General features: G+C 39.2%; 1 protein-coding gene across 1 annotated transcript in view; it reads left to right on the top strand.

The window, feature by feature from the left end:
* The window catches only part of plxna1a (plexin A1a), a 359,702-nt gene that overhangs the window by 308,612 nt on the left and 28,438 nt on the right, over nt 1-22,652 (top strand). Inside the window, exons 20-23 of the mRNA XM_036125192.1 lie at nt 7,717-7,951; nt 14,976-15,118; nt 21,598-21,695; nt 22,123-22,281. Of these exons, the coding sequence (XP_035981085.1) occupies nt 7,717-7,951; nt 14,976-15,118; nt 21,598-21,695; nt 22,123-22,281 (635 nt within the window). The remainder of the gene's footprint in view (nt 1-7,716; nt 7,952-14,975; nt 15,119-21,597; nt 21,696-22,122; nt 22,282-22,652) is intronic.

Raw genomic sequence — 22,652 nt, 5'->3', positions numbered from 1 at the left:
ATTTGTATTAGCTATTGAATTGGACTTTGACTTGGCCATTCTAACACATGAATGGATGTTGATCTGAACCAGGGGAGGCCAACCAGTTCAGCATCAAGAGCCTTAAAACATAGACCTAAACAGTTTTAAACATTTTCCTGTCAGATTTTCTTTTTCCTTAACTGATTACTTGAAAACAAAAACAGCTGAGAACAACTACAAAATTTCCTCAGAACCACAAAGAGCCCCCCCCCCCCCCCCCCCCCCCCCTTTGTTTTATTCAAACCAAGGTGTGGGCCCCGCTCCTGGCAATCAATCTGAATAATTCCTGGACAGGTGTTAAAATAATAATGTGATCAACTACAAACTGGCCTTACTGTGACCTTAGCTGTGACTCAATCTGGTAAAATTAGTCCTAAAATGAGCGGGTAGGGCGCGCAGGGGTAAAGCGCACAACCCGTATACGGAGGCCTCATTCCTTGACGCGGCCATTATGAATTCAACTTCGACCCGAAAACCTCTCTGCCCGCTCTCTCTCAGTCCCCTTTCCTGTCAGGCTACCTTCATTAAAGGCCATAAGTGCCATGACAAAATAAAAAGAAAAGGATGGGTAGCTCTCAGTACATCAGTAGGTGGGGCTGCACTATTTTTTTTCCTTGTGTGGCAGGGGAGAGGGCGGGGTTACGGCATACCTGTGTGCTGTGACAGCAACCAGCAATGAAGTGATATAACTTTCTGGTTTAACCAGGCTCCCCCTAGTGGATCGGTTGCAGTAACTGCAATAAATATGATAAAGAAGTTGAACGCTGGTGGAAGTTTATTTATTTATTTTTTTCCAAAATAAAATGTTCCACAAACTGCAATTAAAATAAGTAACTTGACAGATTAGCCAAGTCGCTGCGATCCGCACAGGACAGGCAGAAGAGCCATGTGTTTGCATTGTAGCTGTGCCTTTAATGGAAGATCGGGGTCGTGCTACTGAAAGGTTAACCCTCCTCCCTGTCACAAGTGTTCAGCTGCTTCTAACAGCTTTTCCGCCAGGATTGCCCTGTGTTTGGCGCTCTCCATCTTCCCATCAACAACACCATGTATCAACGTGAGCATAGTGTGTTGAAGGTGCTGTGTGTTTCTAGTTCTCGACCGCACATGGTGTTTGCATGTAGGTCAAAAAGTTCATCACATCTTTAGGGGTATCAAACCTAAGTGGGCTGAATAAAAATATATCCCACACTATGCTGAATTTTATTCGTAAAAAAAAATAAAAAATGTTTCAAGCTATTTTGGCTTGGTATTTTCTCCATTACAATCATTTGCTATTTTATTTTGGTTTATCAAATAAAATCCAAATGACATAAATTGAATGTTATAGTTTTATATGATAACATGTAGAAGGTTAAATTATTGGGAATAGTTTGCCAAGTAACCGTACATGGAACACTGCCACTGGACTCTAACACAAGTTTATAACTTCCCAAAGGAACGCCTGTCAAAGAACATGTATGTTCTTTTACTGCATTTTTTGACTGCGGTCAAAAGCCATGTCTGTGCCAGGAAACCACTTGGATTTAATGAACATTATATCTATCTATAATTCTGTCATGAAGAGTGGTCAAATCTCCTGACCAAATCCTGCCAGAAGGTTGCCGATAGCTACAAAAACCAGGTGCTTGAGGTGCAACTTGCTATAGAAGACTTCTACAAATATTAGCAGGGTTGCAAAGAAATTTATGATTATTTTGTACAATTGTCCCTACAGTACTTGTTTTCCATTAGTCATTGCAGGTATAAATTCATTCAATCCCAAAAAAGATTGCTGCATGCACTCATTCATCTGTGCATAGAGCTGTATTCTGTGTTACACAAAGTATTTCAAAGCACACATTCAGTCATTACCGCAATATCTGAATTTACAATGCTGTAGAAACAGCAATGTAGAAATGTCAGACATAAAAGTGCATCCTGTGGCTACCGTTCAGCTTGACTTGTGTCTAGCCGTCTGCAGTTCTGGGACTGAAATCCCCTGATTCACTGTGTCTGAAGCAGACCTTAGAAATCACCGAGCACCTCCAGGAGTGTCTGCACCACAGAAGGTCAAACCTCATCCTGGCGACATGGCACTCAGTGTGAATACATTTGGATTATGTTAAATGCCCTAATAGCGCACTCAGTCAGTCTCCACTTCTTCTTCCACAGGTTTTAAACTTATCGCCGCTGTCCTTTCACAGTCATTTCATTATATCTTTATGACATTTACTCCATGCTCGCTACAGTCAATAATCCTAGAAAGCCACTGACAGCGCATCCGTGTAATTCAATACGATAGCTCTCAACGGAACCAGCATGCTCCAAGGTGGATCTCTTGCGGAGTGTTTCACACATCCACTACTTTCCTTTTTTTTTTTTTTTTTTTTTTAAACAAAATGTCATGTTAAATATCGGAGTGACGCGACATGTTGGAGGGGGCGCTAGAGTTGGTCTTTCGTATGACAATAGCCGTGGAAAAAAAAATTGAGCTGTCTGTTCCTATCTGTTCTTCTGTGTGTGTGTGTGTGTGTGTGTGTGTGTGTGTGTGTGTGTGTGTGTGTGTGTGTGTGTGTGTGTGTGTGTGTGTGAGAGAGAGAGAGAGCTGCCGCCTTTGTTGCGTATGTTGTGCAGGACACAGCTGTAGCCAAGGATTATTCCCCGTACACAATGACCTACATATAGGGGACCCCAATGGGCATCAGTACATACTGGCCCCAGGTTTGTGTTGTCGCGGTGTGTGTGTATGGGTGTGTTGGTGCACTGTAAGAAATGCTGAATGTGTGTCGGCGTGTCTTTGTGCATGCCCTCAGATGTTCAGCTGTGTGTTGGCAGCTGTGTGCCTCCCTTGAGTTCTTGAAGAAACTTGTTTGTTGTTTTGGCCTTCAGCTTTCTAAGTTCTTCTGTCAGTCCTTCAGTCGAATAAAAATAGACAAGCCGCAGAAATGTGTCACCACCACCCCATGTTACTTAACCTCTGCTGAATTCATGTCGTCTGATGTTTCACCTAATTATTTTTTTTTTCAAAGATACCAGTGCCCTCATATTGGATATTACCTTATCAACCCACCACATGAGAGGTAGGACATGTTTTTTTTTTTAGATGCCTCGAGAAACATACCAGTGAGCTGGCTGGTGTTCAGCTTGAGTGCTCCTGACAGGTGACGATCATTTCAAAAACTCAAAAGGCCAACCTTTTTCCAATCGCTAAATGCGTTACTGCTACAAGGTCACCCTGACAACCACATTCTTTGGCATGAATGCCGTTGCACAGCAAATAATTTAATCTAGGAAGCTATTTAAAAGGGATCTGCATTACCTTTGACATGTCAAAGATCTCTGCAGTTCATTCAGGTTGCAAGAAAACGAGAAGAACTTCTGCGGATAACAGGAAGGCTGAATGGTTGTTAATCCTGGTACTCAGGACCCAATGTCTTTACATGTTTTTGGCATTTCTCTGTTTTCACACACCTGAGGTAAATGGTTTGCAGATTAACAGGCTTCTGCAGCATTTGATGGCATGCTGAGAACGTTAACTCTGCCAATTGTCAATATAAGATGTTGAAAAAATGTTGTTTGGTTTCTTAGTGTATTCTAGTGTTCTGTTCTGTGTACATTTGGATTTATTTCTGTTAGATCTTAGATATAGGGATAATTTCCTTCAGTAAGAGACATGGCAAACATGCGGGGACACAGCAAACAGAAACAACCTTTGATCAGAAACAAAAGCTTTTTAGCCAACATGCTAAACGTTGAGCATCATAATTGTTTTTACTGGATCAGCCCAAACACACCAGCAAAGACTGTCAGGAAAAGTTATTTTGGAGCAAACCCAAGTGCAGACAGGCAGGCAGAGGTAACATTGTGAGTTCAAATGTTTAATAATAAAACAAAAAAAAAAAACTTACAAGGCAAGGCATGAAGGCAGCCATGGACAACGTGACAGGCTTGGCATAGCAATAGCATTCACCAGTGAGGAGTGAATGAAACTGACCAGTACGTGACACGGTGCAGGTGACAACAAGGAGGCTGATTGCCACACACTGGTGGACTGAATGACACTGATTAAGGTGACAGAGACTGAGAGCGGAAACAAAAGGAACAAACTTAGCGAGATTAATCTAGCAGATAAAAACAGAACATGATAGGAAATAAACAAAAATAACTCCAAGTACGTGGGAAATAGAATAACTAGGAAACTAGAAAACAATCGACAAAGGAAAACCCTAAACAATAATGAAAAGATCCATCCATTGCAGGATAAATTCTGAAATGACCCGACCCGGGTTGTGAAACCTGGATTTTCCTCTTTGGTAGAACTTAGATCCTCACTGGCGCTGCCATAAATGATTGAATCCAGAAGTTTGTGATTCAGTCAAAATCTCGTTACAAATTTCCTCTTGGTTTGGCATGGTTTTACTTAAAAACGTTACACAAGAAGCTGCAGTAGAGAGTAAACTTTGAAATGAAAAGAATTCTCCTCCTGACCCTCAAACACCATTCCAGAAGTTAAGTACTTAATCACAACCTCAATCTGTTTCTGTTGTAGAATTTGTTTGGCCCTGATTTGTAAATTCAAAGCAAGCGTAATCTTTAAAAGATCCTGCAAAGGTTTAAAAAGTCCTTTCACTAGGACACCCTTTTAAAAGTATTTTTTTAACCTTGACAAGGAAAAAGTCTTTCAGAATGTAAACTAAAACTTGTTTGTTCGGTTGGTTTGGTTGTTTTTTTAAGTTTAGATGTTTTATTCATATAAAATGTGTGCCACAAATTTTTATTTAGTTGCTCACCTAAAATACTAAAAGTAAATTCTGGACTTTCCAAACCATGAAAAAAAAAAACGTTCTGGAGCAAACTGTTTGTTTCTTTCAGGACGTAGTTCATATTAACATGGATAATTAACTCCTTACTCCCAAAACAACATTCTGATTGCCTTTACTCTTGCAAATTTAATTTGTAGCTATTGATTATATTGACACTGATGTAACAGCTTTTCTACTTTCTTTTATTTTATATTCAGACTTTGTTAATGTCAACATGAAAGTGCCTTTACAAGAACTTCAAAGCTTATAATCACACTTAATTTGAATCGGTTATCAACCCCCTTGGGGGAAAGCTTGATTTGATGGATTCCAGTGACACACTGTGCATATATAAATGTAGTTAGAGAAAAAAAAAACATCAGATGTGTTTGACTTTCCATAATTACCACGGCTCCTTGGGGAGAGATTTAAATGCTGGTGATTACTTTGTTTGATTACTTATACTGTGTGAGCATATATTCATAGTCTATATGTGTAAGTCCTGAATCTGTAGTCTTTTATGACGCTATTAGGACATTAATGTCCGTGTCGTCCTGTACTACACTGCTTTATCCTTGTCCACATGCCCATCATTCACATTTGGACCTAAATCAGTTAAAGTTGACAGTGATGTATGAGGACATTAACAAGAAAATATCTAACCCAAACACAGAGCCTTCCCAGACGCATGCAGCTACCGCAGCTAGAACAGAAGTGAGCGAGTTAACTTGTGAAATCTTCATTATCAAAGCCCTCTGAAGTTGCTCCCCCGAAGGCAGGAATTGAAAAGCTTTCCTACAAGAAATGTTCACAACAGTCGAGGTGATGTAAGCCTTCACAGCACAAGCCTGTCAGAGATCTGGCTGTTTAGTGTGACTACAGAACAGATAAAAAATTAATGACCTTTGCTTTAGAGATTGGCTCGGCCAGTTTTTCTTTCATCATATCAACAACTTTTGATCCTTGCAGACTAGCTTGTCTGATTTCAAACAGGTGTTGCTGCAGAGATGAACCCTGTTTTTCTCTCAGTCTCTCTCCATGGTACTAGTATAACACCCCAAACTGGACAGTGGAATGCTTCTCTGCAGAAAAACCCTAGTCTTTCATTGCTTTGGTAGAGCATCCTGTAAACAATGCAATGCATCCTTTGGTTGGTTTGGTACCTTTGGTTTGGCAACAGTTAAGTTGGCCACCAGCAACAACAGTGACACTGAGAACTTTACATAGACTTAACAAAGGAATTAATGTTAGATAAATTTGGGGCATTTCATTTTTTTAAACAGTTTTTACTGTTGCAATTAATATATAACAAATCAATTTAAAGAGGGTGAGGGCACATGATTTGATTTGATAAGATAGATACGCCTTAGCAAACTACGTCTCAATCACACAATTGCTGTGCCCATCAAAAAGCTTCTGGCACAACTCTGGTTTGATATTTGATCACTCTGCTTGGCTGAATTCGTAGAGTAGATTTAAATCGGCTTATGTCCTGGAACAAACATGGCTTGTAACCAGTGGTGTCCCGATACCAGCGTCAAGTACTAATATCAGTATTTGTAAAAGCAACCCAATTTTCCTCCTGGGCTGGGCTACGCTGCAACTCACAGGCTGGATACCACTCTATACCAGGTAGTGATGCTATACACCAAGAGGTTGCTTGCTCACCCTCCAAAAGAAGGAGAAAGAGAAGGAGAGAAGATAATGGAAGCTCTAACCAAATTCACCGCCCCTTATGGCCAGGCGTTGTTTATCAGTGGTCAATGGTATTGTTAAGTTATTTGTGAAATATAAGTACCAATTTATTACGTACTCAGTATCAGTACTTGGAATTAGCAAGTGTCTAAACTAAAGTACTCGTTCTTGTACTTAGTCTGGAAAGAAATTGGTATTAGGACACCCCTGCTTGTAACCATCGTCCAAATCAGGGAAGTTTCAGATAATTCAAGTTAACCTGCTCTATTTATTCCAACATCAGCTATAATGAGTGTCTGGGTTTGTTTTCATGTTGGAAATCTTAGCTGTGTCCGAGTTTTGAACTTCTTGCGGTTCATTAGAACTGCAGTTGAAATATTTGCCGGTTGACCTTATTCTTTTTTTAATCCATGCATCCTTTCCTTAATATCACTAGCGACAAAGCTAGCCTCATCTTGATGCTGCCATCATGATTTTGGGTTTAAATATCTTACTTCAACTCCTTCAAACATATTTCTTGTCACTGTGGTCCAGTGGTTTTCAAATGTTTTCTGTCGCACCACCCTTTGAAGAAGAAAAAAATTTATAACAGAAATATGGGTTAATTCCTAAATTATAAAATGATTTCTAACAACTTGAATGTTTCATCATTGCCACACTTTAACTATATAATATTAACAATATTAATGGCCTTTTGCCCGACTCGTATCTGCAGTCCACTTTTAACTAGCTTTGAACCTCACATGGGAAAATTTATATCAAGACAAACTTCAGTTACATTAAGTTTTGCACTTTTTTTTAGGAGTTTATTAGTAGTATTTATTGTACTACTGATTGCGGGTCTATTTTCTGGACAAAACAAGGCAAGGCTGTCCGTGCCCTCCACCTCAATATCTCTATCTCTCTCTCTCTCTCTCTCTCTCTCTCTCTCTATCTATCTATCTATCTATCTATCTATCTATCTATATATATATATATATATATATATATATATATATATATATATATATACACACACACACACAATAAAGCTGCTTCTTATGAAACTCTGAAGTTGTGTGCTCAATAGTCATGCCACTCTGAAAAGTTCAAATAAAACACTAGAGCCCCTGGATTAATATGACATTTATAACCATGATGACTTGACCTAAATGTGCCCTCAGTGCCATATCTGTATATCTTGATGAAACTTCACCTTACTTTACCATTTTGTCTTTAGATCCGTGCTGGTGGATTTGAATATTCCCCAGGAACTCTTCACATCTACTCGGACAGCCTGCTCACCCTCCCTGCTATTATTGGTATCGGAGGGGGCGGGGGCCTGCTCCTGTTGGTGATCATTGCTGTTTTGATAGCCTACAAGAGGAAGTCGAGGGATGCAGACCGCACCCTGAAACGTCTGCAGCTCCAAATGGACAACCTGGAGTCACGAGTGGCCCTGGAGTGTAAAGAAGGTGGGCATTTCCTACACTTTCTTTCTACACTGGCAGTGACAGTGATTTGATTATTCAAGCTTTTCTCATGGTTAAAATGGAACAGGGCCGACGTTACAGAAAGGGAATGTGCAAAATGTATAGTTTTAAAGGTATTTCTTTAAGCATGACTTTCAAAGGTTTGATTTACAGCTAAACACAGCACTGTGTAGACAGAGACAATGTATCGGCAGAGTGAATGAATCTGCAGAGAGCTGGAGATGCGATCAATTGCTGTTTTGAAGCTATTATCATCACCAACAACACATTCTGTGTAGGTTATATTTGCTGAGGTAAAGCATAAACTGTCATTGTTGAGTTATGGTAAATAAACCATGTATCTTCTGGTTTTCTATCACACATACAGACAGGAGGAGCTTAGAGCTGCTTTTTTTTTTTATACGTCATATCAAAACAACGACCTGGAAATAAAAGCAGGCAGATCAAGGGAAACTCCTTGGGTTTTATGTACTGGTGCAACTGAAATTACTCACTGATTGCTAATGAATTGTTGAAAAGGGACTTTTTACATGTTGTTTTATTGGGGTTTCAGATACCCGGGAGTATTTTTAATACATCATTATGGCCGTTTGGAAAATGGAGCATTATTAACACCATCAGTAAATGAAAAATGCTCTTTTTGTCATCACTATTGATTAAGCTCTACAAGGAGATCTCTGTCACAGAGCACACAAAAAGCAGTCTGGGAGTGGGACTAAAAGACTTTCTGTTAGAAAAACATGCAATTTTGTAGTTATTGTTAATCTTGCAATGACCATCGACTGTGATCAACCCACATATTCCTCGCCTCCTTTCTATGATTGCACACAACTCTCTGAGAGCTTTAACATCTCAGCTCTGAAATCTAAAAAAGATTTTGGCATCTGGGAGTTTGAAAGTAAATCCAACCAGCCAATTATATTGTTACTGAAATTCTGCCTCATACATCTCCAGTATGAAGGCACTTCTCACATCGGGAGTGCATCAAAAAATGTCACACATATTTCAAAGACATCAGAGGACTTGGTGTTCCACAAAATCTCCGTCAGTTCCTCATGCTGAGACCCACATAGCAGATGCCTTTTATAAACACCAGCGTTGGAGGCGAGATAGGAAGCAGTGTGACAACAGCTTTAGCTTTTCTATTACATGTAAATGTTTTAGATCATCAAACAAATATTTATTTGAAAGATAACCACTAAATCCAAAATGCAGTTTTGAAATGACACGTCATATGTTAAGGGGAAAAAGCTATACACAACAGCCTGGCTCTGTATGAAAAAGTAATTGCTCTCTAAAGCTAACAGCTAGTTGTGCCACTCTTGGCAGCAACAGCTGCCATCAATTGCTCGCAATAACTAGCAATATGTCTTTGGGTGAATTTTAGCCCACTGTTCTTTGCAGAATTGCTTTATTTCTGTCCCACTGGAGGTTCTCTAGCATAAACAGCCTAATTTAAGTGATGCCACAGCATCTTTGTCAGATTTAAGCATTTGAAGAGGCCAATCAAACCATTAATTTTGTGTTTCTTAAGCCACTCAGAGGTGGACTTGCTGGAATGCTTTAGATAATTGTCCCACTGCATAACCTTAGCAGGCTTGGTTATAAGGGCCAAGGTTTCTGCATCAGGATTTACTGGCAGAGAGCAAAATGTATGGTTCCGTCAACTGCAACATGTCATCCGGGTCCCGAAGCAGCAAAACGGCACCAAAGGTGAGAGAGGGATGATAGGTTGTCAAATCGAACAAACAAAACAGGGCCTGACTGATATCTATTTCAGGCTTGTGTTATCTAGATCAGGACCAAAGCGCAGGCACGAGAAGGGAAGCTGCATAATGAATAACGAGCGGTTTAATAAAAAGGAAAACGAAGGCTTACAAGATGGCAGGGAAGACAAGAACCAGGAACACGGCCAGGGTGAGACCAGAACAGGGTAGTGTGATGGAGGAGCTAAGAATGAGTGAGACTGAACCGTCTGATTAGACAGGGAGGAGGAGACGGAAGGAACAACAGGTGGCCATTACCACAGGTGAGAAGAGTGAAGGGATTTAGACTGAAGGAGAGGGAGGGCGCTGATCGGGCGGAGGCAGGATGAGAACAGAATCTACAGGAATACATTATGGGTTACCCAATATGATAGGCTAAACTAATAAACTAAACTAAGGACAGACAAACAGGAAAGTAAAGATCTGACAGAACAGCAAGCATCATAATAAATAGAAATGGACTAAAACAGGAACGAAGTCTAACAGACTGATAACACTCTTCTGAGTAATTTCATTAGATGAGATTGTTATAAACGAGTAATAGATCCTACAATTTTGATTATGTTGGAGGAGAGATATGATAAAAGGTTCTGTGGTCAACTATTGTTAAAGGATTAAGGGCTAAAGGCCTTTTAAGGATTAGTGTGGATGACTGACTTTAGGTCAGGCTACTGTAAGTGTTTACACCCAGGGTAATGCCACAAGCACTCAAAGCCATAGTACAAAGTTCTAATATGATCCCACCACGGTCTTGACACAGAGTCATAACTCTTAACAGCGGCCAGACGTGTCAAAAAAAAAAAAAAAAAAAAAAAAGCTGTCAGAACTTTTGATTCAAAGCCCTTTCTGTTCTTAGAGCACCACTTTCACATACCCTGACACAGGCGACGTTTCCCCAAACATGTTTTGACCTTGTTGTAGTGTCTCAGTTTAAGATGTCACTTGCAAAAAACAAACAATGTATGAATCATCACCCAGTTTGGCGAAGGAGATGAAGCATGGCCTTATTCCCACCCCTCCTAAAGCACTCCGCCCCGCCTGCTGCACGCCCATCTGGCCCGCAGAGACGCAGAGGCACATGTGGGCGGGGTAGCAGATGAAGTGGGAGGTCCAGCACGCGTGTGGTAGCTAATGGTGAAGTGTGTGTGTGCGTGTGTGTGTGTGTGTGTGTGTGTGGCTGGTTGTGCTCTAAAAATCTGCAGGGGGAAGAAGCGAGGCGCTTGGTTCAGTCAACCATGAGAAGCAGACATCACAGCAAATACTGTTATTTATAGACTTCTATTAACAAGCATGAGGTGATGAAGGGATACTTGTAAAACAGCTTATGGAGGCTGTGGATGTTTAGATTCAGAGAAGAAGCAAACAAAACCGTGAAGAACCTTTTATGATTTCTGGTTTAAAGCGTTGTTTGCCTAATTTGTTGAAAATACGAGCAGTGCTCCCCCCAGATATTGACCTATATGATGATCGGAGCGGAAAGTTGGAAATGACAGAATGTGTTAAGCCACACCTGCAAACTCACACTTGGAATCCCTCCCTGCCAGGGGGCAGGCTCCCTGGGTGTACCGGCAGAATTGAGCACTTGGAATGGTCTTCAGGTTTTTGGTGTTTGTAGCTTCAATATAATTTTTTTTAGAGTTAGGTTTAAAGCAAGGGAGATTCCTCCTTTACAAATGTTGAAGTTTTTTCAATATTTATTTACTCTAGTATTTACTTTTTTGATCTTCTACTCTTGGTGTGTCTTTAGAGCAAATTTTATATTAGACTGGTTCCTTTTTTCCTTCATTTCATTGCATGTCTGTGTGTGTGTATGCCACCGTCACACCCGAATATCCCCACTGCGGGACAATAAAGTATTGCCAACTCTGCCATCTGAAGCTGCAAAGTTTGATCTAATTTTGGTAGGTGACCACTTTTAGGAAGGTTCCATGTCTTTTTTTTCCCCATTTGTGGACATACAGTATGCTCTCACTGCGGTTCACTTGAGTCCATAAACAAAATGTCTGTATAACACTTTCCAGACTCCTTCATGTTGTCAGACAGGAGATATTTAATGCTTAATCCACTCCCTGCCAGAAGCAGCGTACTAACAGAGGAATCAGCATCTTAACGGGCCTAAACATAATAGTTTTGATGGTTGAGATGAGCTGCCAGTTTATATAGTTAAGTTTACAGCAAAGGGAGGATAATATTGCATGTGTTCTTTCAGACACCCTGTTCTGGCATTTGTGGGTAAACACTGACAAATGTTCTCTCACAAGTATCAGTTTGCACTTGCAGGTCACTTCTTTTAATGTATGATAATCTAGACATTATACAAGCTATTTACCATGTCACCTATGGTATTTGATGATAATAATTATAATAAAAGTGGTGTCATTAGGTTTAAGCCCCTTATTAGTTTGCTTTAGACGTTTATTTCAAATATAAATTAATATTAGTATTAATATCACTTTCACTGTATGCTTCTAGATTTTCAAGGATTAGAATAGTGCATAGGTTTGATTTGTACTATTTTAAAAAGAAACCATCCTTACAGCTAGGGTTCCTCATCGTTCATATAAAAATGTCATATATATATATATATATATATATATCTTTAAAACACTAAAACAACTCCACTACATTATTTAGGCAATATTGGAACATTTTAATATCAAAACATAAAACTGAGACATTTGAACATCTATATCACTATATTCTGTCAGATCGTCTAAACAAGTCAGAGCAGTGAAAACCAAAGCTTTAATAGCAAAGCTGGGATTTGTTGCCAATTTGGTCTTAAATGCTTCTTCAACAAGCAGCTACAGACTAACTAGCAAAGTTTAGTTCAGTTTGTTTTGTATGTCTGTTACCATAATAACCATAACCAGTCCAGACAATCAAATCAGATTGGAAATGTTCCTCAAGGATTGTTTAGATTTTCCATGTTTTTCTTCCTTTCTATATAATAAATGATATCATTTGCAATTTGTGAGCTAAACAAAGGATTAGTCATCAATTTAGGCCTGCTGCTCACATGTTTTTCCTTTTCCTCATAGTAAAATCTTATCCACTTGACAGTTTTTGCCTTTGCTTGCATCTTTCATTCCACATTTTTCTTCAGCAGGTATTCTCTAAAAGAAACTTTAGTTCTTCTCAGCCATGCTCCATCTTCAGGATTTTCTCCCTGTTTGCCACTCTCATGTCTTTAAAACCCTAATCTTGCTTCCCTCTTTTTTTTTTTTTTTTACTTCTTTACCACTTTATCTTTTTAGCTTCATCTCATTTCTCTCATCTCTCTGGTAGACCAAACTGTCCAATAACAGCTGGAGGAAATTATGCATGAAAACTCATCCATTGCTCTCATTAATGATTATCCAGTCATCCAATTAATTGACTTTCCTTTTCAGGAACTTGGTTTTCTGTCTGTTGGTTTTGCCTTTTCGCTTCACCTGAGCTATCTTTTCTTGTGAATTTTGAAGATTTTACAGCTGCCCACCTCATTTTTTTCTTTTTTTGCATTTGCACAGACTGCTGTTGTTGATAAAAAAAAAAATGAAGGTTCACTCTCCAAAATATTTGTGTGCCATTATAAAAAACTGAAGTTAATACAAGTAAAGGGTAAATAGCCTGCAATAGTTGCACTGTACATGCATGGATGAAATTCAACTTCAACCTACAACATATATTGTTATTGACCTCCAGAAACCCCAAAGTATACTTATTTTGTTTCACAAATTCATACATGTGTATATTACATATATATATATTTTTTAAATACATAAAGTAACAATTCTATCCTACCTGCTTTCTCAATATAACTTATTTTAATTCACACCTTATTCTTGCTTGACCTCAATAATTGTCTTTCTGGACCTATTTCTCAAGATGACATTTACTGTTCAGGTACTTTACAAAAATTCCTTAATGTCTTTGTAATGAAGCTAACTTAAAAACAGAAGTCTGCTCCGATTGGTCGGCCTTTGTGGCCTTACCAGTGAGCACCTATTATTTTGCATCAGCCTTAATTAAACATGAGATGTGCAAAAATATACAAATATAAACAAATCTGCTGGTGACAGTCAAGTCAAGACATATTATATATTAAAATGTTAAAGTTACATTTAATATTTTTGGCTTTGATTGTTAAATAGTGTCATTTACCAAGATCATTAGCTTGGCTTTAATCTGGACTGAAAATTTAACAAACATGTTTGTAATGCATGACTCTAAGTCCATTTTCTGGTGGAGTTTGTCCTCTGCCAGCAGACGCCTAAATAGATTTCAACGTGGCTAATAAGTCAAAATATATAAACCGTTATCAAGCCTAGCTTGTTTATATCTTTTTCTCCATTCCCAGAATAAGTTGTAATGTCTGTTGATGGAAAACCAACAAAAAAGTTGACTTACATCCAATTAGACCTTAACAATATATCAAATTGCATAAAGGGTCCTAAAAATATTAATTCCATGCTGAGAAGTCAAATGTTAATGAAAGTAATCTGGCAAACATCCTAGTTGGATTTAAATGCTAGGAAATAAATCATTCTAACTGGGAAGGTCTAGCGTCTACACCCTTCATCTTTGTCAAAAATCGGAATTTTCACAGCAACCATGAAATCCAGCAAACACAACTCAGCGATAGATGCAGTTCAAACAATGTTTTTAGTTGAAGCTCTGTTGATTTGCGTCTCATGAGGTCAGTCACGCACAGAACAGCAGCAAGTCCCTTAGTGAGCATATTGCTGCAGTGCTTTATTAAACAAAATGCAGAGACATAAATTATTAATTTCCATTGCTAGTAGTTGTTAGCATGGGTGCTACGTATATTCAGTTAGCTAATCCCAGTGGTTTAGAACTTGGTACTGTGACATACTCCATTTGGGTTTGATGCAATTCCCAGATCCAAATTTCACCTTCTGAGGATTTTAACCACAGCATAAGTACCAACAAGCACAGGTCCCAGTTCACTTTGGTGGTTCCCTTTATTTTGCACTGGGAAAATATTGAATAAAACTCAGTGTGTCAGAACAACTCTTCTTTTTGGCTGTTTGTCTTTAGTAGCTCTGCATCACAGTTGGCACCCATTCGTACTTATCTTGCAAATAGTATGTGCCAAAGTTTCTTCTGAGTAGCACTAAAAGCAGTCCAAATAACACCCGTGGTACCCTACCAGGGTTGAAGAACCATGGTGTTACAGTGTTCTGACTGACCCACTAGGACTCCACCTTTATCCGTCTGCCTCTTTTGTGCTGCAGCTTTTGCCGAGCTCCAAACAGACATCCACGAACTGACCCAGGAACTGGACGGAGCGGGGATTCCCTTCTTGGACTATCGCACCTACGCAATGAGGGTCCTGTTCCCGGGAATTGAGGATCACCCTGTGCTTAAGGAGATGGAGGTACGGGTCAGTACACCATCCACCAAACTTCATGCTGAAACAAACTATCGGAAATCAACTTGAACAGAACCAAAAGCTAGAAGCCTATACTAATCCACTAACACTGCCTGGAAGCGTTTCTGAAGTTGTTTTTAATACTTTTAAAGTGTCCCTCTGGCTTTTCTACTTAATACCTCTTTGCCATCATCCCATGATGGGCTTCATCAAAGGCAGGTTTTTGAAAAAGTCTGACACTAAAAAGAGCTCAAGATGCAATTTACCTCAAAGCAATCACATAACCCATATTTTACCTACTTTGCCTTTTATGTGTTTATCCCCATCAAATTCTAAGCAAATGAGCCCTGGTGTCATTAGTCGGATCTCATAAGAACATTCTCTCCAGATTCTTTTCTATGTAGAGGTCTAAAGTTGTGATTTATTTAAATAAAAAGCTTATTTTGAAAAAAAAAAATCACAGGCAAAAGTGATATAGAAATAGAAGCATAGAAACAGGGTAAGATAGGGAAATTGAGAGTCAGGGTTACTAGGACTACTCTCTGCATTATACATCACTATTTGGTTACTAATTGAATTTATGCATTCACCTTAGCACAGCTGAATGAAGATGGTGACGTTGATACGTACAGACTTTTCACCACTCAGACCAGCAGAAGTAGAATTAATAGTATGTCTCCAAAAACTGCTTTCTACCAGAGCTAAAAAAATAATAACCAAAGCCACGTTTGTAATCAGCAGAATCATTAAGATGTAGAATCCGGTGCTGCTCCACTGGCTTTGATTGGAGCGCTGACTTTTTGGAGTCAAGGAATAATTTGTTTGACCTTTTACAGCTTCATTTAATCACTCTAATCCAGACAGTGGATTTGCTTAGGAAAAGAAAGCTCTCTGGGTGGTCTTTGGGCTGTCATTTTTTTTTTTTTTTACCTTTTTTATTCATTCTTTGTGGCTTTAGCTTTGCTTGAAAAAAAAAAGACCCCCGCTGCCCTGGGAGTTTCACTACTTTTACACTTAAAGCTATAAATCAATGCAACTTTGAACCAATAAGGTTTTGAGGAGGTTTTAACACAAATGTAAACCTGAGGAATGTTGCATGACACGTTTTTGACATCAAAACTTTGACCAAATTTCATTAAACAAAAAACGTTTAGTTCAATATTATGTATAATTATCTGACTTCTTATGGCAGTCTGTTTTAATTGTTTGGAATTGTGATGCCAGTTTGGTCAAGTTTGCTCTGAAAAAACATAATTCCTGAGTAACTTTCTGAATGACCAGCAATCTTCACCAGAATCATATCATATTTCTGGTACAGTAGACTACCAGTATAATACACAAACCTACTTTCTCCCTTTACTTCCGTTTTTTTTTTTCTTTTTTTTTTTACAATTACATCAAAAAACACTAATTGTCAAACAGAGCCTAAATAAGTAGCAGCTGTTCATTTGAATATAGCACATACAATAGATATACTTATAGGTGCTCTGTGGAATAACGCAATTAAGGATTATTGAGCATATTAGACATTTAAAAAGTGTTCCCACTCTCATGTGTTATATATATTGTTTTATTGATGATGCTATTGCTGTGGAGGTTTTAGAAATTAATCAGTACATTCGTTTCATTTTCCTAGTGTTTTTATTAAAAATTTCAGTACGGTTAAATCCCAGCTGGATTTTGTTAGATGGTGGCTGATTGCTTCCAATTTGGTCCTTGCCGTGTGTCGAATACCCATCGATAGTCACTGCGGCTGCCCGTTTAAAGCATTTTGCCTGGATTTCTTGGTAATAAACTTCAAAAATGATGATATCAAGATGTAATTGGCTGTCAAAGGATATAGGAAACATCCCCCTGGCGAGTAAGAATTTAAACATAGTAGTGTAAAATGTCTTTTTACACATGGCTTAATTTAGTAAAAAAGTGAAACAGAAAATGGAAACGCTAAAGAGGGCTAAATGCTCTGCATCCCTTTCTTGCCCTTATTCTTCAGTTCAGCTCGGTACGTCTTCAGTCTGGTGACCTGCAAAGTCTCATATTATTTACTCTCATCAGCAGCCCAAAGCTGCCTCCCAAGTGCCTCGATTCCTTACTCTTTATGAGTATTATTAGTCAAAATTAAGAGAAACTGTTCCAAATCAAATTACAGCCTTCGAAACAGATCAAGATGTCAGCCACAGACATGATCGGCCTATTAACAAAAGTCCCTAAAGCATGGGTGCACCTTTTAATTTAAAGGTCACCTAGGCGTTGAGGTAAAGGGTGCCTCCTTGGTTTATTGCTGCGTCTAGACTTTATTCTTTGTCCCTCTGTATTTCCCCCCGGGCTTGATGGTATAATCCAATGGCCTGGGTAAACCAGTGCTCTTCGCTTTATTGCTCTGTGTGACTGCTCTCTACCTTAAGCTGAGCAGACAAACCGCTGCACATGCACCAAACACCCACATCGACAGGAGACGCAGATGTCCTCACATGGAATCAGTCTTAAAATTGGGTTTAAAACGCAGCGCAGTATGTACACATGTCCCTCTTCTGTCTTTCCCCAAACCCGTTGTTTTTTATCCTCAGACCCATCACTCTCCGCATCCCCCCCCCCCCCCTGGAGGCCCTGAGAATCTCATTTAGCACTTTACAGAGAGGTCCAGACACTTTATTATGGCGTGTCTGAGGAGAGGAAGAACAGAAAACACAAGTGGGGGAAACTGAATGAAAAGGGAATAAGTGTTAGGGTGTGTCAAACTTAAAGAGACGGCCACAAACAAAGGATTGGAGGATTTAAAACGAGAGACGGGGACTGGCAAAAACAAGACTGAGTGCGTGAGTAAGAATTAGAGCAGTGAAGGAGACGGAGGGAGCGAACGGGACACGGGCATCTTCAGAGGGGGTTTAGCGTGTTGTTGATAACTAGTGACAGGTGCCAGCCAGTGGAACAAGCAGGGTGCACCTCTGTCACCAACACTGACACACTTATAATCCTGCCATGCCCTGATGTGCCTTCCTGTTTTACACCGCTCTCGTTCTCCTGCTTGACAGCTTGAGGCTAGACTGAACATACACTTACAGAGATGGTTCAGCACTTTGCGATATGAGGTTTGCTTTAAAGGCTATAAGCTGTCCGTACTTACCTGCTGTAGATAACACTCGTGAGGGCATCTTTCGATTATGTTGAGTCAAGAAAGCGTGCGGTTGGTGTTTGACCTGCCCGGATAGCAACTCCGGAGATGTTTTTCCAAAGATGTGTTGATGTAGCAGCTTTAAAAAGAACTCTAATAACATCAGAGGCTCTATATTCATTGCACTCGGGTTGCTGTTGTATGCAACAAAACCTCTGTGTCCAGACCCGTGTTTATTTCCCCCCCAACTTGAAGGAATCCCATACTTCAGACCTTCAGCCGATGAATAATTTGACAATTTGTAGAAGCCGAGCTAATTTGCCCCGGTGAATCAGACACATTTGTTGTTGAAGCTTAGACAGCGCTAACCTACTATTTAACTGCTAGGAAAGAATCATGAAGAACCCTTTCAATATCTGTTCAACTTTAGGTCCATTAAAACACGTACCACAAGATCCACGAACAGTTTTTAACCACAGCACCATCATCAGAAAACACACCTTCCACTGTAAAAACAATCGTCCAATAATTATTACGCACATCACCCATCTGGACTTTATGCATATGTTGACACTAACTTTTGATTACAATTAATGATTGTTCTGTTATAATAAATGGTTTATAAAAATGCTTTTGATATCACTGAATACCCTTTCTTCTCTCCATACGATGACAAAGGAATCTGAATCTGCATTCACCAAGAGTACATCCAGTAATTTGTTCTGTCTCTGCAAACATTAACATGATGTTTCCTTTGTTAAAGGGGTTGATTATCAGATGGCAAGACACACCACCGCGCTCCTGCTGTATTCTCTTCTTTAGCTTTACAGTAGTTGCTCTCGGAGCCTGAAGCTAACGCCTGGTGTGAAAAGGGACCGAGACAGAGGGAGGCGTTTTAAAACAGCAGTTTAAAAATGTCGTAGTGGTGTGTGCGTTAACTTTATACATAACCTCTATGCCTTCGTTGTGTTAACAGAAGATGGTTATTCACACAGAAAATGAAGGTTATTTACAGAAATAAAGTGTGCCACCACTGATCTACTTGTGTGTAACACATACATAAACATGTAAAGAGTTGTTACCACAAACACCACAAACCTCCTCACGTAACCTCCGCTCTGGAACAAAGCCTTACGGCCCCCCAGGACTAAGCTCCATACTATTAGTGATCGGACCTTCTGTTCAGCCACTCCTCACCTCTGGGATTCCCTCCCAGACCACCTGAGGGCTCCTCAAACACCAGACTCTTTTGAGAAAGGCCTTAAATCTTTTTTAAATAGCCTTAGCTTAAATGTACTCTTGTGCTTTGGCTTTTAACCCTGTTTTTAATCTTGTTGTACTCTGTAGCACCTTGGGATTGCTTTTAACAATGGAAAGTGCTTTACAAATAAAATGTATTACTATTATTATTATTATTAGTAGTAGTAGTAGTATTAGTCAATGTAACAATATGCTATTAAAGATAAAATGTTCTACAAAGCATAAATATGGTTTTACTTTTTATCAGGCATCTATTCTGGAAGCTCTTTGTGTGGTCTGTTCTTAGTTCCTGTTTAACACAGAAAGATCATTGATGGTAAACCATGTTCTGTCTTCATTTTCTGTGTAAATAAGCATCACCTTCTGTGGAAATAGTTGTCCAGTGGAAAATACACTTAAGTCAACCCTGGTTGGGACCAAACAACTGGATTGAGACCAACTTTTGGAGGTGGTCTCTCGGCCCGCTTCCATAAGGAATCTGGATTAGTTTGCTAATGGGAGCAATCATTACACGAGTGGCACTGGTACAAATTACAGTTCACTTGCAAGAAGTACAATGGAACAGCAAACCACACCAAACGAAAAAAATTAATAAAATAAAATCAGATTTTGGCCTGGACCAAACAAGCGCATGAAATGACTTTCCTGGTGTGAATACACCAGGTAACTGTTTTAAGAGATTTGAAGTTTACTTTGGTCATGGGAGACTAACTGTGAGTTTCTGCCTCAAGGAGCTACTATTCTTAATTTATGTTAAATGTAGATTCCAAAAGAGCTTATTGCTCAAAGGTAAGATATTAACTGCTTGCAAGTTTTCATAGAACCCTACTTCAAAAGTCATGCACTATCCCTCTAAGTCCTGAAACATCCCAATTTTAAAAAAGGCTTTAAAAGGTTTATTTTGGAGCTTGCAATTGAAGAACTGAGCTAAAATTAGTTAACAGTCTAAACAAATTTAAAATGAAATCTTTCTGTACATCACTCCCGGATGTACAGTTTGTGCACATAGGCAGGCCAGATGGTTTAAATGCACGTGGATCTCTGGCAAAGCCGACAATTAAAAATTCCTGTTTCATTGATTTTTCAGCTGGAGTAAGGTCCAAGGCGTTCGCCCCCTGATGTCAAGCAGACAATCGTGTTAGATTGTCTGCTAAAATCGTTTGACATCACACACATCACACAGCAGCACAGCAGGAGAAGGGGTAGCCAATCAGCCTTACCCTGGTGTTTAACAAGGCAGTATCTCCAAACAAAGAAGATAAATTCCTGGCTTCTGATGTGTTCAGAGGGGCTTGTTTCTCAGAGTGGGTCAATGCTTGGATACGCTCTTCTCACACGTCGTGTAAAACTAGTTGTACTAAACGAAAGAACTGCTTTTGGTTGAGTCATTTTTTTCACTTTACACTAACTCATGGGATATGCATCATAATTAAAATTCATAACCAAAAAGAGTGGCTGTATTACTGTCAGAGAGATAAAGTCACTGCTCCCCGCCACTGAAAGGAGTCTAAGGAATGTATTCTGGAGGTATATTAAAGAGACATTTTTTTCTGGAAATGTAGGTAGAAAACACCCCAGTCCCTTTTTTAAAATTACTGCGCATGTGTAAGCTTGCAAAGAACGTGCACGCACAATAGCGTTACGTGACTGCGTCACAATGATTGGCATGTGGGACAACCAATAGATAATCCGAGTTTCTAGATCACCCCTGGAACTCAAAGCCAAAAAACATTGCCCACTATACCTTTAAATCATCATCATAATTTGAACAGTGGACTTTTTTTAAACTCCAAGTTATCATAATTTGCTTGTTGTGTGGGACACACAAGTGTGACAAACAAGCAAAAGACCAAAGCAGAAGATTTTGGTAACAAGGCAAATACATTTTCATGGTATTGTACAGTATATACTAAACAACAGACACTCTAACACTAGGATGTATTCAAATAGAGCGCAGACATGAAATGGACCAGAATGTTTGAGTCCCAAAAGGCCTAGGCAATTAAATGGGCCTAATAAAAGTAGTAGAACAGGTTTATAGATCAAAAATGTCATTTTTCTGCCATTTGACACTGTTGTAATGCTGTCCATCTGTCACTGTGCTTTTATTCAGGTCCAAGCCAACGTTGAGAAGGCCCTCACGCTGTTTGGCCAGCTGTTGACTAAGAAGCACTTCTTGCTGACATTCATACGGACACTTGAGGCTCAAAGGTCTTTATTCATTGGTTTAATATATATTTATATATATAAGCACATTTTTGTTCATTTTTGGTGGTTTAATAATTTTAACTGATTCTTTCTGTAGAATGTATCCCTGTAGTTGCATATTTTTAATTGTATGGTATGATGAATTATAGTGTTATTTGGTTATTTAAAATTGGCAACGCTAATGGTTGTTCTTGGTCATAAAGCAGGTCGGAAATTTTAATTTATGATTAAACAAGTGTTACAAATGCTAAATTCGCTGTAAAGCTTTTGGATAATCAGAGTTTTTGCTCCACTTAATTAAGACTAAGCATGCATTAACATTGTAAGGAAACCTTTAGATTAATTTTTCACTTCTGAATGCATAAAAAAAAAGCTTCCACTGAGGCACCACCAAAGCATATCAGTGTCGGTTGTTTTGATGCGTTGTCAGGTCATTTTCCATGCGAGATCGAGGCAATGTGGCGTCTCTGATCATGACGGCCCTGCAGGGGGAGATGGAGTACGCGACAGGGGTCCTGAAACAACTGCTGTCTGATCTGATCGACAGAAACCTGGAGAGCAAAAATCATCCCAAACTGCTGCTAAGGAGGTGAGGATGAAGAGGATTGGATAGCTTAAAGTACACTGACAAACGTTATATAGGAAGTTAGTTTAATAATTTTTTTTTGAAAAAAAAAATTGGGAGCCTTTTTAGTAATCATGCATGTAAGATTTTTTTTCTGAACTCATTTAAACACCTGATAGTTTACTATTAAATATTAATTTTAAACTTTAAAGAAGACTGCAAAGATACATGGATTCCACACAACCTAGGTTTCGTATTTCTTGCTTAAAATCCACTGCCCTTTTAGGAAAAAGTAGACCATATGGCAGGGATATTCAACTGGCGGCCCACGTGCCACTTCCAGCCTGCGGGTGATTGCAATCCGGCCTGCAAATGCTTTTTCTCTCTAAGGCAGT

This window comes from Fundulus heteroclitus, chromosome 1, assembly GCF_011125445.2.
Source record: "Fundulus heteroclitus isolate FHET01 chromosome 1, MU-UCD_Fhet_4.1, whole genome shotgun sequence".
Taxonomy (NCBI): domain Eukaryota; kingdom Metazoa; phylum Chordata; class Actinopteri; order Cyprinodontiformes; family Fundulidae; genus Fundulus; species Fundulus heteroclitus.
Note: the sequence above shows the minus strand (reverse complement) of the source record. Positions and strands in the feature narration are given on the sequence as shown.